Below are 17,166 nucleotides of genomic sequence, written 5' to 3' on the forward strand. Positions count from 1 at the left end.
CACTCAGATACAGGCTGATTCTCTGTACAGTGCTGTGGTAACAGGCTACACTCAGATACAGGCTGATTCTCTGTACAGTACTGTGGTAATGGGCTACACTCAGATACAGGCTGATTCTCTGTACAGTGCTGTGGTAATGGGCTACACTCAGATACAGGCTGATTCTCTGTACAGTGCTGTGGTAACAGGCTACACTCAGATACAGGCTGATTCTCTGTACAGTGCTGTGGTAATGGGCTACACTCAGATACAGGCTGATTCTCTGTACAGTACTGTGGTAATGGGCTACACTCAGATACAGGCTGATTCTCTGTACAGTGCTGTGGTAATGGGCTAAACTCAGATGCAGGCTGATTCTCTACAGAAGTGGCTCCAGCCTGTCGCTGCAGAGTGTGTGAGAGTGTGTGTGAGAGTGTGTGTGAGAGTGTGTGTGAGAGTGTGTGTGAGAGTGTCTGTGAGAGCGTGTGAGAGTGTGTGTGAGTGTGAGTGTGAGAGAGCGTGTGAGAGTGTGTGTGAGTGTGTCTGTGAGAGTGTCTGTGAGAGTGTCTGTGAAACGGGACTCCCGCGCCTCGTTAGCGCAATTTCAGCCGACCCCACGCACAAGCGCTGCGGCCTGCAGTCTGGAGCGCCCGTCAGAACGACAGGCCTGCAGGAAGCCGACAGGGCCAGCGTGTGAGAGTGTGTGTGAGAGCGTGTGAGAGTGTGTGTGAGAGCGTGTGAGAGAGTGTGTGAGAGAGTGTGAGAGAGTGTGAGAGAGAGTGTGAGAGAGTGTGAGAGAGTGTGAGAGAGTGTGAGAGCGTGTGAGAGAGTGTGTGAGAGAGTGTGAGAGAGTGTGAGAGAGAGTGTGAGAGAGTGTGAGAGAGTGTGTGTGTGAGTGTGAGAGAGTGTGAGAGAGTGTGAGAGAGAGTGTGAGAGAGTGTGAGAGTGTGTGTGAGAGAGTGTGAGAGAGTGTGTGAGAGTGTGTGAGAGCGTGTGAGTGTGTGAGAGTGTGTGTGAGAGTGTGTGTGAGAGTGTGTGAGAGAGTGTGAGAGAGTGTGAGAGTGTGAGAGTGTGTTAGCGTGTGTGAGAGCGTGTGAGAGTGTGAGAGAGTGTGTGAGTGTGAGAGTGTGTGTGAGAGCGTGTGAGAGTGTGTGTGAGTGTGAGTGTGAGAGAGCGTGTGAGAGTGTGTGTGAGTGTGTGAGAGTGTGTGAGAGTGTGTGAGTGTGTGAGAGTGTGTGAGAGTGTGTGAGTGTGTGTGAGTGTGTGAGAGTGTGTGAGTGTGTGAGAGTGTGTGAGAGTGTGAGAGAGTGTGTGAGAGAGTGTGTGAGAGAGTGTGAGAGAGTGAGAGTGTGTGTGAGAGCGTGTGAGAGTGTGTGTGAGTGTGAGTGTGAGAGAGCGTGTGAGAGTGTGTGTGAGTGTGTGAGAGTGTGTGAGAGTGTGTGAGTGTGTGAGAGTGTGTGAGAGTGTGTGAGAGTGTGTTAGTGTGTGAGTGTGTGAGAGTGTGTGAGAGTGTGAGAGAGTGTGTGAGAGTGTGTGAGAGTGTGTGAGAGTGTGTGAGAGTGTGTGAGAGTGTGTGAGAGTGTGTGAGTGTGTGTGAGTGTGTGAGAGTGTGTGAGTGTGTGAGAGTGTGTGAGAGTGTGAGAGAGTGTGTGAGAGAGTGTGTGAGAGAGTGTGAGAGAGTGAGAGTGTGTGTGAGAGCGTGTGAGAGTGTTTGTGAGAGTGTGTCTCAGTGTCGCCTGAGTCAGACGCTGATCCTGCACCAGGCCTAACACACAGCATACAGCCCTAACACACAGCCTAACACACAGCATACAGCCCTAACACACAGCATACAGCCCTAACACACAGCCTAACACACAGCATACAGCCCTAACACACAGCCTAACACACAGCATACAGCCCTAACACACAGCCTAACACACAGCATACAGCCGTAACACACAGCTTACAGGCCACAAACCATTTCACAAACAACATCATCGATTATATTTTTATTTAACCTTTATTTAGACAGGAGAGTCTCATTGAGACATTGTACTGCAAGTATTTATTTTTCAATATAGTTATGTATACAGCACTTTTCTCACACAAAGTGCTTTACAGTGATGAGGGGGAAACTCCCCTCAACCACCATCACCTAGCACGCACCTGGGTGATACAACGGCAGCCATTTTGCGCCAGAACACTCACCAGCTGAGGTGGAGAGGGAAAATGATTAAGGAAAGTGACTAAATTATAGATCCTACAACATGAGGACTATTACTTCTTATTATTTTGACTCGTGAGAGGTATGCTGACTTTGCTGTAATTATTTAATGCATCTGAATGACCTTTCATGTGACTGGTGGAAGGAGTTTTTGTGGTGGCAGCATTTCACCACCACCACTGCGTCTGTGGGACAGTCACATGAACAAAGTCCTGCGTTGGTAAAAACACGAAACTCATCATCAGAAGAGGATACAACAACAGGAAGACGATGATGGATCTGACGGCTGATGGGGAGGGGCGGGTTTATCTGGGACGCAGTCACACACTCCTACACGTCTGGCCTGAGGGGAGACCAGTGGCCTCATAATCTCACCACATGAAACATGAAGCTCTCCCCAGTGAGACCCTGACTCTAACCCTGTAGATGCCCAGGGATGATGAGTATTACTGCACACAGATCAGCTCTCCCCAGTGAGACCCTGACTCTAACCCTGTAGACGCCCAGGGATGATGAGTATTACTGCACACAGATCAGCTCTCCCCAGTGAGACCCTGACTCTAACCCTGTAGACGCCCAGGGATGATGAGTATTACTGCACACAGATCAGCTCTCCCCAGTGAGACCCTGACTCTAACCCTGTAGACGCCCAGGGATGATGAGTATTACTGCACACAGATCAGCTCTCCCCAGTGAGACCCTGACTCTAACCCTGTAGATGCCCAGGGATGATGAGTATTACTGCACACAGATCAGCTCTCCCCAGTGAGACCCTGACTCTAACCCTGTAGACGCCCAGGGATGATGAGTATTACTGCACACAGATCAGACAGACCAGGCAAAATGAGAGAGAGAGGAGAGGAGAATCACACTGCATCAGGCGTTTCCATGGATTCTAATGAGAATAATGTCATCGATCACCCCCTCACAGATACTCATGAGACAGGTCAAACACAAACACAGCAAACACAAACACAGCACAAACACAGATCAAACAAACACAGGTCAAACACAAATGCATGGCTTCAGTGTGAGGGAGGGGAACGAGACTGCCCGGTTTTGGGGTGAGAATTCAATTGCAGTGTACTTTGCTGCAGTTTAAACCACAGATCTGCATTTCACCTGGAATAGCTCAATCTTACTCCGCAGCTTAGGATATCTGCTCCAGATAAACCTGTGTTTTAAACTCCAGTGAAGCACACTAACAGAGCCCTGGTGTTTCAGGATGGCTTTAATGAGGTGACATCAGCTGACCATCGCACCCACACTACCCACAATGCCCTGCTTCTCCAAAAGGCCAGCTCTATTTGCACTCCACTGTGGAGTTTCTTCAGATAATGGCGGTATTGTTATTGTTATTATTATTAAGCTCTTTCGTAAAGGTGAAAAGTAAGATGGTCATGTGTTTTACGTGTTTCACAGTTTTATAAAAAAGTGTAATTCCCGTCTCCGGCGGATCATGTCCGCTCCTGCTGTCTGACAGGCGGGTCGTTAGGGGAGTGAATTTAAACTGATCGCCTGCTTGACTGACTGAATGATCGAATGAGCGCACGCACTCACACTCACACACACGAACGCATGCACACACACTCACACACACGCACGCACACGCACGCACTCACACACACGCATGCACACACACACACACGCACACACACTCACACACACTCACACACACGCACGCATGCACACGCATGCACACACACGCACACACACTCACACACACACACACGCACACACACGCACACACACTCACACACACTCACACACACACACACACGCACACACACACACGCACGCACACGCACACACACACACACGCACGCACACGCACACGCACACACACTCACACTCACACTCACACTCACGCACACGCACGCACACACAGAGTTAAGAACAAACATCCGGTGCCATGTACAGAAACACACAGGCCAGCTTGTCTCCGTTCACCAGTCACACACAACCGCATCAGCTGCATGTTAATGTACAGTACTGCGTTAATGTGCAGTATTCACTTTCATGGTCTGTATGTCAACAGTAAATATCAGAGTAAAAATATAGTTTTAAAGTGTTTATACAGAAGATGACAAGTCAAAGCTTCAGAGTTCCGTTAGCCCACAGACACACAGACACACACACAGACACAGACACACACAGACACACACAGACACACACACAAAAACACAGTGTCAGTAATCTCCCAGCCCACTACTCTTGTGATGAAAAATGTATTCTCAAAAACATGGTTTTGTGGCACTGAAAATGAAATGTGACAACTCTTTTGTATCTGGAGTAGAGAGAAGTTTGGTGTCGTTAGACAGCTTACAATCTCCTCTTTTGGTTGGTATCTAAAGCTCAAAAAACATTTTGGTGTGAATGTGACTGATTTTGATAGAGCAGGTCACAAATGTCTTAATTCATGAAAATAAGTAGCCACATAGTAAACTAGTGTCCTCGCCATGGCAACCCTTTGTCTTGGTTTCAGTCACCCAATCACAGGGACACTTCTGACTTCAGTCACCCAATCACAGGGACACTTCTGACTTCAGTCACCCAATCACAGGGACACTTCTGACTTCAGTCACCCAATCACAGGGACACTTCTGACTTCAGTCACCCAATCACAGGGACACTTCTGACTTCAGTCACCCAATCACAGGGACACTTCTGACTTCAGTCACCCAATCACAGGGACACTTCTGACTTCAGTCACCCAATCACAGGGACACTTCTGACTTCAGTCACCCAATCACAGGGACACTTCTGACTTCAGTCACCCAATCACAGGGACACTTCTGACTTCAGTCACCCAATCACAGGGACACTTCTGATGGGGTTGTGCGACCACACAGGAGTCTGCAGGTACAGGTGTTCGGGTGGGGGCTGCAGGTACAGGTGTTCGGGCGGGGGCTGCAGGTACAGGTGTTTGGGCGGGGCGGGGCAGGGGGCTACAGGTACAGGTGTTTGGGCGGGGGCTGCAGGTACAGGTGTTTGGGCGGGGCAGGGGGCTGCAGGTACAGGTGTTCGGGCGGGGGCTACAGGTACAGGTGTTTGGGCGGGGCGGGGCAGGGGGCTGCAGGTACAGGTGTTTGGGCGGGGCGGGGCAGGGGGCTGCAGGTACAGGTGTTTGGGCGGGGGCTGCAGGTACAGGTGTTTGGGCGGGGGCTGCAGGTACAGGTGTTTGGGCGGGGGCTGCAGGTACAGGTGTTTGGGTGGGGGCTGCAGGTACAGGTGTTTGGGCGGGGGCTGCAGGTACAGGTGTTCGGGCGGGGGCTGCAGGTACAGGTGTTCGGGCGGGGCGGGGGCTGCAGGTACAGGTGTTTGGGCGGGGTGGGGGCTGCAGGTACAGGTGTTTGGGTGGGGCGGAGGCTGCAGGTACAGGTGTTTGGGTGGGGGCTGCAGGTACAGGTGTTTGGGCGGGGCGGGGCAGGGGGCTGCAGGTACAGGTGTTCGGGCGGGGCAGGGGGCTACAGGTACAGGTGTTCGGGCAGGGCGGGGCAGGGGGCTGCAGGTACAGGTGTTCGGGCGGGGCAGGGGGCTGCAGGTACAGGTGTTCGGGCAGGGCGGGGCAGGAGGCTGCAGGTACAGGTGTTTGGCAGGGGGCTGCAGGTACAGGTGTTTGGGTGGGGCGGAGGCTGCAGGTACAGGTGTTTGGGCGGGCGGGGCTCACCGGCTGGGCCTGCTCGGCGATGCAGCAGTTGAAGCAGAGCCAGAACTCGCTCATGGCACACAGCCGCCCGACGGCGTCCCAGCTGCTGGTCCCACAGGGAGGGGCTCCAGAGCCCAGGGCCGGGGGGCAGGGGGGTCTCTCTCCACACAGGAGGGCCGGGGGGCAGGGAGGGGACAGATGGACAGACGGACGGACAGACGTCCCAGGACAGTCACTGCAGGCTTTTCCAGGCGCTGTGGGTCCTACGGCAAGAGAGAGCACAAGGGCTTCAGTCACATCACTCCTGTTGTGTACATTACATCAGTTATTTAGCTGATACCTCCATCCAAAGCAACTTACAGTTGATTAGACTAAGCAGGGCCCAATCCCCCCTGGAGCAATGTGGGGTTAAGGGCCTTGCTCAAGGGCCCGATGGCTGCACTGGTCATATTATGGCAACACTTGGGCTTGAATCACCAACCTTCCGGGTCCCAGTCATGCACCTTAGTCACTTACCCTCCCTTTCCAAAAACTACAGAAGAACGTTACGCCGATCAAATCAGCAAGTTCAGGGGTTCAGGGGTCGGCAATGGTCAGGCACAACCATGGTCTCCAGACAGCTCTTATTGATGCAACATAACACACGCACAGACACGCACGCACGCGCACACGCGCACACACACACACACACACACACACACACACACACACACACACACACACACACACACACACACACAGAGACAGAGACAGAGACACACACACACACACACACACACACACACACACACACACACACACACACACACACACACACACACACACACAGAGACCCTATTGTCGAGTGTACTCTGGCTGGCAGCATCATGGGGAAAGCTGCTGTTTACAGTATCTCACACTGATAAGCAGCCTGGTTTAATCAGCGGCGTAAAAGCACAATTAATCACCGTAATCATCACTCCCAACTGCTCCACTACAGGACTGTAGTCCCCACGGCCAGGCTCTGCAGGAAAACTACAGACTGCTCTTTACACTCCCACAATGCAGTGTGGCTGAGTGAGTGAGTGCACACAGCAGCCATTATCCTCCTCCTCCAACTCTCCTCCTCCTGTTCAACGGGTTATCACGGGCCTTTCCCAAGGAAAGGGGGTTAAAACCAGCTCCATGCGGCGGGGGGGTTTTGCCCGGCGATAATAACCTCTCAGCTCAGCTCTGGGGAACCCCCCGGTCAGCCCGGGACTCTGCGCACAGACGCACACACAGGTGTGTTGCGTGTACACACACCTGCTGGACAGGACAGTCTGCGCAGACACAGACACAGCTGCGCATTCCTGCCCCCCGCCCCGAGGCTGGGGCAGGTGAGGTGCTCCGTTTGAGGACCATGTTGCCCTGAGATCGCTCCCCCGCCTGAGGGGGGTGGGGGTGGGTGCTTTGCAACTCCCAACAAGTCCCAAAACGAATGCCAGTTTGACTCCCTACAGAGACCAGCAGCTCAAAGACACACAGGGTTCTCTCACACACACACATTCAGGGTTCTCTCACACACACGCACAGGGTTCTCTCACACACACTCAGGGTTCTCACACACACACTCAGGGTTCTCTCTCACACACTCAGGGTTCTCTCACACACTCAGGGTTCTCTCACACACACTCAGGGTTCTCTCACACACACTCAGGGTTCTCACACACACTCAGGGTTCTCACACACACTCAGGGTTCTCACACACACTCAGGGTTCTCACACACACACTCAGGGTTCTCACACACACACTCAGGGTTCTCACACACACTCAGGGTTCTCACACACACACACACACTCAGGGTTCTCACACACACACACACACTCAGGGTTCTCACACACACACACACACTCAGGGTTCTCACACACACACACACACTCAGGGTTCTCACACACACACACACTCAGGGTTCTCACACACACTCAGGGTTCTCACACACACTCAGGGTTCTCACACACACTCAGGGTTCTCACACACACACTCAGGGTTCTCACACACACACTCAGGGTTCTCACACACACACTCAGGGTTCTCACACACACACACACACTCAGGGTTCTCACACACACACTCAGTGAAAGAGGTAAAAGTGAAAAGGTGTTGCTTGTGTCAAAAGTGCTGTGAGGGTGACAACGCAAGGCAGTGGAGAAAATAGATTCTTAGTTTTGTTTTTTTGCAGACAAGTTCAATGTGCTCTTTCCAGGATAACAGATGGTCTATCATTAGACCAAAGTAATTGTACGAAAATACCTGCTTGCTTTTTTTCATTATGAATAAAAATAGGAGATTTATAGGAGTCTGATGGTGAACAGAATACAATCACTTCAGTCTTTTTTTGTGTTAATCACAAGAGCATTATTGTCACTCCACTCCATCACTTTGTTCACACCATGTCGGTGCAGTCCAATGTTTGTGTGTGTGTGTGTGTGTGTGTGTGTGTGTGCTTTAGAAGCTCTACAGCAATCCAAATGTGACACGCCACCATTCAACAGAGATGTGCAAGGACCCCACACAAGCTCCGCCCTCCCGACACGACTGGTCCCCTTAACGTCCAAAACTGACAGGGAAGCACTGCCAGCAATCCTGTCAAAACTACATGTTCAGAAACCGAATTTGGAAAGAAATTTTGCCAAGATCACATAATGCCATCTCTTCCTTCTCCTGTGCACACAGAGGGACACCGGTGCATTATGGGCCAAAACACAGTCAAGCCCCGGCATGCCACAGACATGGACTCTGCACAAACCCACTGGGAGTGGCCAGCTATGGGCTGCAGTTCATAACTCCTGCCACTAGAGGCAGACTCGCTCTCCTGCAGGACTCTCATCCCATTGGGAAACAGCCAGGGCCCGTGTGTGTCAGCAGGGAAAGGAGCCTGTTTCTGCTGAGTGAACCAGAACCAGAACCAGAACCGCTGTAAAACATACAGTATTTCATCAATATTACCGTTTGCCTTGTTCTACTATCGGTGTTGTATATATTATACGGGGTGGTATGGCTCGACCATTTTATATTATTTTATTGCATGTTGAGTTGTATGCCTTGTATAAAAGACGCTCTACAAATAAAGTTTATGATTATTATCATTATTATTATTATAAAAGAGGGCTGCTGGGTAATGGGTAATGGAACCAACACAAATGTTAACAGCGCACAAACGGTGCTGTGGCAAACATGGGGCTTTGTGTTTATTTGTGTTACAGTGATACTAAAGTGTTAAGAGCTGGTAAGTGACGCTACAACAAAAATACAACTTGCACTGGCGAGACTCACAGTGAGAATTCAACACCCAGATTTCATCTGATCCCATGGAGCCAAAACACTGAACGTTGCTGCCAAACCTTCTCCAAAGAGAAGAGAGTCCACATGACATCACTGAGACAGGAGCCTGGGGTGGCATTCGGGAGCCTGAGACAGGGCCCCAGAGAGGGCCCCAGAGAGCAGACAGGGCTCCAGAGAGCAGACAGAGCTCCAGACAGGGCTCCAGAGAGCAGACAGGGCTCCAGAGAGCAGACAGAGCTCCAGAGAGCAGACAGAGCTCCAGAGAGCAGACAGAGCTCCAGACAGGGCTCCAGAGAGCAGACAGAGCTCCAGAGAGCAGACAGAGCTCCAGAGAGCAGACAGAGCTCCAGAGAGCAGACAGAGCTCCAGAGAGCAGACAGGGCTCCAGAGAGCAGACAGGGCTCCAGAGAGCAGACAGGGCTCCAGAGAGCAGACAGGGCCCCAGAGAGCAGACAGAGCTCCAGAGAGCAGACAGAGCTCCAGACAGAGCTCCAGAGAGCAGACAGGGCTCCAGAGAGCAGACAGGGCCCCAGAGAGCAGACAGAGCTCCAGAGAGCAGACAGGGCCCCAGAGAGCAGACAGAGCTCCAGACAGGGCTCCAGAGAGCAGACAGGGCTCCAGACAGAGCACCAGAGAGCAGACAGGGCTCCAGAGAGCAGACTGGGCTCCAGAGAGCAGACTGGGCTCCAGAGAGCAGACTGGGCTCCAGAGAGCAGACTGGGCTCCAGAGAGCAGACTGGGCTCCAGAGAGCAGACTGGGCTCCAGAGAGCAGACAGGGCTCCAGAGAGCAGACTGGGCTCCAGAGAGCAGACAGAGCTCCAGAGAGCAGACAGAGCTCCAGAGAGCAGACAGGGCTCCAGAGAGCAGACAGGGCTCCAGAGAGCAGACAGAGCTCCAGAGAGCAGACAGGGCTCCAGAGAGCAGACAGAGCTCCAGAGAGCAGACAGAGCTCCAGAGAGCAGACAGAGCTCCAGAGAGCCGCTGCTGAATCATTCCTCTGTACGTCCAGCTGTGCGGCTGGAACAAGCGTCAAGTGAAGTGGGGTTTGAGGAAGTCTGTCCTCCACACAGGAACACGGCTGTGAGCGAGACCACAGTGACTGGAACCACAAGACATGGGACAGCCTGTAGCCTAGTGGCTGAGGTACATGACTGGGCCCCAGAAGGTTGGTGGTTCAGGCCCCGGTGCAGCCACAATAAGATCAGTGCAGCTGTTGGGCTCTTGAGCAAGGCCCTTAACCCCACATGGACTTTCACCAACAGGGACACAAGTTATTTTTCTCCGGAGCTGTATAAAATTGTGCATGTTAAAAGCAGAACACTGAATGGCATCTTTATGTTGCATTTTTAACTGCCTCATGTCTCCACAGCGTGTCATTTATGATTTACTGAAGGTCCACAGTCATACCACACTGAAAAAACTATTTTCTATTTTTCAACATATTAACTAAAGACTTCATCTCCCGGTCTCTGCGGGTTGGGTGAGAACACAAATGTTTATTTTGTGTTGAGCCCTGCAGGGCACTGGCCAGGTTGCAGGCAGTTTTAGGTTGTGTTGGTCCAGTCAGCAACACGATCAGGGCAGCCATATGGCACACATAATCTACACTAATCTTTCACAAGACGACAAAACCTTTCTTTAAATCACTCTTACGTAACCACAGGAATTCTGGGCTGTGGACCCAGGAAAGCAGCCGGAAGCATGTTCTCCCGTTTCTGAATGTTTACAGCATTAGCACCCGGAGGGTTCCGGTAGGTCTGAGAGAGCAGAAACACTGAGACCCATCGTGTGTGTCGGTGGCATTCCAGTGTCCAGTGTCTTCGATGTAGAATAAAACTGGGACGAGTATCGGAGGGCTTCAGTATTCCAGCCGGGAGAGTTTTTCCCCAATCTGTGCGAGGCGAGGAAGACCTCTCTCGGATGGGCGGAATCCTGACGGAATTCCCGATGACGCAGAAGAATTCCTGCCGAAATTATGCAGCCTAAAAATAAGACCCAGAGGAGCAGGAGCAGGGGGCAGGGGGCGGGGGCGGGGGCGGGGGTGGGGGGAGACAGATCGGGGAGTGTAGGGATTTGTCTGCACCATGAATGTGTGCAGTCAGTAGATTAATAGGGGAGCAGTACAGTAAGGCTCACACACACACACACACACACACACACACACACACACACATTATACAAGGGCACTCAAGCCATCTGCATCTTCTGCTTCAATGCCACTCTATGCTCCCCCTTTAGGGTCAAGCATGGAAAACAAAAAGTAAAGCAACCATCAAAACCCCCCCCCCTCAGAGCCACCCAGACCGGGGGGGGGGGGGGGGGTACTGAACATCTGGGTCTTATGTCGACTCTTTTTAATTCGGGGGGTAATCCTAATGAATCCGTCTCCACCTCAACACACCCCCCCCCCCCAGGCTGTTTGTGAAACATGGACAGATGTAATTCCTCTATCGTACGGGGGGAGGGGCAGCTGCAGACCTCCAGCTGGTTTACAGGAGGTGATGAAGAGGATGGTTGAGAAACGTCAGTAAACCCCCCCGCCCCCGCCCCCTCCCCCGCCCCCTCCCCCCTCGGATTAGCGAGGGACACGATGTACCGAACGTCTCCCGAGAAATGGAGCGCTTTCCGTGACCTGAAGTAAGAAATGTGCCACCCTGCCCCTCCCTCTCTCAGAGTCCAGGCCAGGGGCCGAAGGTCCTGTGGACACAGCGCACGGACCTCCCAGCCCGCCCTGGACCCACAGCGGGCCGCTCTGAGGAGGAATGTCTGGTGGAGAGGTGAGCGAAGGGGAGCGGCTGTTTGCCCAGCGGTGCAGGAGCACGGTGCTCTCTGCCTGGGAAAGAGCGCTCAAGCCAGGCCTGTCAGCCTGGGGTCCTGCAGGAGCGCAGAGAGCGCTGGGGTCTGGGGGATGCAGGGTCCTGGGGGGATGCAGGGCGCTGGGGGGGCTGCAGGGCGCTGGGGGGGATGCAGGGCGCTGGGGGGGCTGCAGGGCGCTGGGGGGGATGCAGGGCGCTGGGGGGGATGCAGGGCGCTGGGGGGGATGCAGGGCGCTGGGGGGGATGCAGGGCGCTGGGGGGGATGCAGGGCGCTGGGGGGGATGCAGGGCGCTGGGGGGGATGCAGGGCGCTGGGGGGGATGCAGGGCGCTGGGGGGGATGCAGGGTCCTGGGGGGCTGCAGGGCGCTGGGGGCCGGGGGGATGCAGGGCCGGATCAGCCCAGGACTGAAGCAGCTGCTGACTGCGAGGAACACACAGAGGCTCTGTCCCACTCCAGGGGTGAACTCTGACCCCCTGATCTACGGGGAGGCACTGAGGGCCGGATTCAGCTGCAGGTCAGAGATCCCTCCTCAGGAGAGAGCAGTCACGGGTCGACGGCACCCTAACCGCTACTGTTACCTGTTACCCCCACGCTTACAGTGCCTGCTCCTTTTACAACGAGACAGAGTGTGTATGCTGCGTGCTCGCTGCTTACGCTGCTGTGTGTTCCTGTCTTTGATCAGCATCCCCTCAGTAATGAGACGGAGCATCTCACAGGGGTTCCATCCTGAAAATAGATGCCTTCCTCTCCCTGGAGGTCGACACGAAGCCGACCTGCAGCACCCAGGGCCTGGGGCCTTCAGACAGAGACGGTCCAACAGTCACGGAGCGCCTAGCCGTTACTCAGTAACATCGGCATGGAACAAAGTCACTTCACTGAGTCCAGGGCCACCACGTGCTGCCAGACCAGCTCACATCCACACTGGGGCGGAAGATTTCTGCGGTCATCTCATTCCTTTGATGATGGAGCTGGAGAGCATTCCAGAATTCCAAAAATTCCAAACACTCCAGAATTGATGAACTGGGTGCACGAGCTGGTGACTGAGAAGACCACGGCACACGGATAACGTCGTTACAGAGCTCATCAGATCCACGGGTACTGAATACGCTGTGCCCATAAAAATTCCAGTAGGATAAAAAAAAGAAAGGGGGGGGGGGGCAATGTGCTTTCAGGAAGCCCAGAATTCCCAACCACGGCCCTGTTTGCAGGTGAAGGAAATTCATCATGCACTATTTACAGTCACAGCTACGAGCACACTGTCCAGTGTCCAGAGAGACGTAGTCGTGAAGAACATCTGTGTTTCTCTCAGGAATGCAGAAAATGCGGCTACCCGTTTCACTCCCTCAGAATTCCCTGCTGACCACAACTGAGACACACAGGGCCAGCGGCTCAAGGGGGGACTGTCCCCTGCTTGGTCTAAGCAACTATAAGTCACTTTGGATAAAAGTGTCAGCTAAATAACTGTCTTAGTCGCCGAAGTCAAATATGCCCCAACAACCACCCTTCATAGCAGCCACAGAGGTCTCCTCTTACATACAGGCAAACAGGCCCGTCCAGCGGTCTGTACACAACCCAGAGCATGCTGGGATATTACCTGCTTAATAAATCAGGAGCCACACCTGTGTGTCGGTACTTCCAGTTCCTCATTTCGCTCATTTCACTGGTTCCACCTTATCGCCCCAACCCGCGATTCAGAAACATCTCGACTAACTTTTAACCCCCAGGGTACACAGACACATCTAACTATTAACCCAGGGCACACAGACACATCTAACTATTAACCCAGGGCACACAGACACATCTAACTATTAACCCAGGGCACACAGACACATCTAACTATTAACCCAGGGCACACAGACACATCTAACTATTAACCCAGGGCACACAGACACATCAGACCATGATGGCCATGAGATGACCACTACACGCAAAGCCTTGATGTGAATTTGAACATGAAAAACATCAACAAGTCAATATAAACAACACAAAAAACATTTGGGACATATAAATTGGCCAATGACACAAATGCATAATTGTTTTGGATTCAAATACTTTTCTACACTTTACTGTGCTTGTCTGGTGTATTGGAACCTATGAAATGCCAAAAAATGCCAAAAAATGCCAACCCCACCTTCCGGTCCTCTTGGTGGACTCATTTGGGTATTTAACCCAGGCTTGGTATGAATCCACTACTTTCAGAGTATGCTGTACACAGCAGGCAGTGTCACCAAAATTATTCCATTACACTCATGATATACTCAATTATACTAATTTATCTCAATTATACCCATCTTATTTAACTCCTATCCAGAGTTACTGTGTGTGGGAGAACATTCACCTGATGTACGTGAGGAAGAGACTTGGGCCAACATTCCCAGGCCAGTGATATATTATATAACAGGATAGCACCAATGCAAAACTATGCGAAGCAAGAGCCAAAATAAAACTCTTTCAGCGCATTCAGATCACACCCGTAACGGGGCCTGAGAGAAACGTCATGACAACCTGGGCTGGTCCCTGTCATCACCAGGCCATCCGTCTGGTTTCAGGCCGGATATTAGAGTCTGTCCACTGGTTCAGCTGTCCACTGGTCTGTCCACTGGTTCAGCTTTGAACCTTTTGCTCATTTGACCTCCTTTTGTCACGTATGTAATTGTTTGGGATTCGAATACTTCACATATTCTGTGCTTTTCTGAGCTCCGGTGTACTGGATGAAAAAGCACAAACCCACAGACCTTTTGGTCCTCTCGGTTGGCTCCAATGCACCAGGCAATATCACTTGAGCACAGAAAAGTATTTCAATCCAAAACATAGATTAACGTATCTGACCCAGATCTGGTGACGCACTGGGCTTCTTATCATCTCTGTCTGAGCCGAGTGTAAATATCGATAGAGAGGGATGATACCACGGCGGCGTTCCCAGCGTTCCCGGCTTTCCCAGCGTTCCCGGTGGGAGGACGAGCGAAACAAGACCGGCTTTCATTCCCAACGGAATCACGAGATTCCCACAGCGGGATTCCGCCCTACGCCAGGGTCGGACACCCCCTTTCCGACAGTCGCTTAGAAAAAAAACACCCACAAAAAAAAACACACACAATCCCGGCTGTGTACTCAGAGCTGCAAGGGGCTCACTGGGCATCCTTCCCCAGAAATGAGTTATTATGAGAGGAACGCTCATGACTTTGTCTGATATACAAAGGAAGACGTAGAAAGAAAAACACATTAAAACACAAAACTGGGCTTTTTACGCGAGGATAGTGCGTCCAGTGTTCAGATGAGGACAGCGTGAAGGCGACGAATGTTCAGATGTCCACGGAGGACTGGATCAGTCTGACAGTATCCTGGAGATGAGCACAAATTCAGCTCTTTTTGAGTTAAAAAAAAAAAAAAAGGCAGTTGGTTTGAGGTGGTTTTTGTGTTCTGTACGAAGGACACAACAGCTTGTGTTTTTAATCTGACATTGCAGCATTGTGCTCACACACATTTATAGAATTTTGAATGCAGGGCTTCACTTGTTCTTTGTACTAGCATGAATACAAACTTTTCCTTTGGAATAATCCATTTAAGTTGCCTGAACTAAGGATATATTTTTTTACAAATATGTGATCAATAATGCATTTACGTGGTAGGGCTAAATATTTAACATATCTCTGTTTCTGTGATGCAAGCCTGAGACTCAGTCATGCATTTCCTCAGACTAACCCCAACCCCCTTGTTTACATTTGCAGACTTGAGCAATCAGCCCAACACCCAGCCCTCTATTGCAGCTCCGCCAGATGAGAGATTTGTTGCACGCCCTTCGGCCGGTGAAACAGAGGCAGAGATGCTCCACGTTAAAAACTCCTGCTCAGCGTCGGAGATCCAGCTCCCCATTCCTGCCTCCGTACGCTGGCGTGACCTGGGTGACAGGGGATTCCCCAGCACAGCGGGATACGCAGGGGATTCCCACTCGGCAGCACATCTACGCACGCCCAGAAGCTGAACGCAAACAGCCTCCTCTTCACCAAACAACCTTCAGTTATGACCCCCGAGGGCCACGTTGGGCTCCAGATCCCGTCACAGAGGAAGGGGATGGTGCTGCGGTAACCGCTCTGTTTTCCAAACCTGTTCAAATATCTTAAAATGCACACCCCGTATTTGACTAAAATGCAGATGGATTTGACATTTTGCATGTTTCCCACGCATGATTTGGAAAGGCACAACAGAAAGGTTTTTCGCTGCAGCCGAACCGCATGACCCTGCCCTAAAAATGTCTCAACAAACTTCCCCGTGACGGCCAATGCATCAACGTTCCGCTGTTACATCATGAGGCACTCGTGTGAGAACCGCATCCCGGATGACCCCGCCCCCCCCGCCCCCCAAGGAGGACTTACGCAAGTTCCACTTACGCAAGGTCCGCCTCACATGGAAGAACAGCTGTGGTTCACGGCACTTTAGAAACGCATGGACTACCCAGGACCACGCTCTACGGCATGTGGCTAGAAAACCAATTCCCCAGGCGCACTGTTCTTTAAGCTCGGTATCACCTGGTTGGAGAAGCGCCGCTGGTCTGTAAACACTACAGCTGGTGAATGAGGGCACTTATTGGAAGTAAAAGCTTTTTCCCGGCCGAAGGGAAGCGGAGACTCGAGTCCTCGAGCCGCAGAGAAGCCCAGCGCTCTGCTGCCCCGCTGCCCCTCCCTCACCCAATTATGATGTCATCATGAGTCACTGCTGACACGGCTCAATTAGCCCAATGGCCACGGCTATATTCTGCCACGGTGCACTCTCCCTTAATCCACTTGCACAGTGAGATCCGGGAAGAGAACGCGTTCCAGATAACTTCCCCGAATCGTGAAGAAAATGCTTCGCGTCTAACACTTGATGACATTTCGAACTCTTGAATTCGGCGTTACGCACGGTGCTGGGCAGAGTCGGCGCTGGAGTACCCAGTCAGATCTGAAATGTGCGGCCCGATAGAATCACTGCTGAAACCTAAACCCGACGCTGACCTCTGCGGAATTTTACTGGAGAAAACAATCTCGTCTGGCATCCTCCTAACTGGATCAACGGTGAAATAAGGACCTTTCAACGGGAGTGCGCCTGAAACAAGTTTACCACATTCTGTATCAGAAAACCAAAGACAGCCGCAGAGGGATGAAATGCATTCTTTTGTGGGAGTTTGGGTAACTGCGCCCAACCACTCACCGCAGTTAAAACATCTGGGCGAT

General features: G+C 52.1%; 1 protein-coding gene across 1 annotated transcript in view; it reads right to left on the bottom strand.

Moving 5' to 3' along the window:
* Window positions 1-17,166, bottom strand: part of cdc42se2 (CDC42 small effector 2) — a 32,172-nt gene that overhangs the window by 5,775 nt on the left and 9,231 nt on the right. Inside the window, exon 2 of the mRNA XM_061263364.1 lies at window positions 5,856-6,097. Coding sequence (XP_061119348.1) covers window positions 5,856-5,909 — 54 coding nt within the window. The 5' untranslated portion in view covers window positions 5,910-6,097. The remainder of the gene's footprint in view (window positions 1-5,855; window positions 6,098-17,166) is intronic.

This window comes from Conger conger, chromosome 12 (genome assembly GCF_963514075.1).
Source record: "Conger conger chromosome 12, fConCon1.1, whole genome shotgun sequence".
NCBI lineage: Eukaryota > Metazoa > Chordata > Actinopteri > Anguilliformes > Congridae > Conger > Conger conger.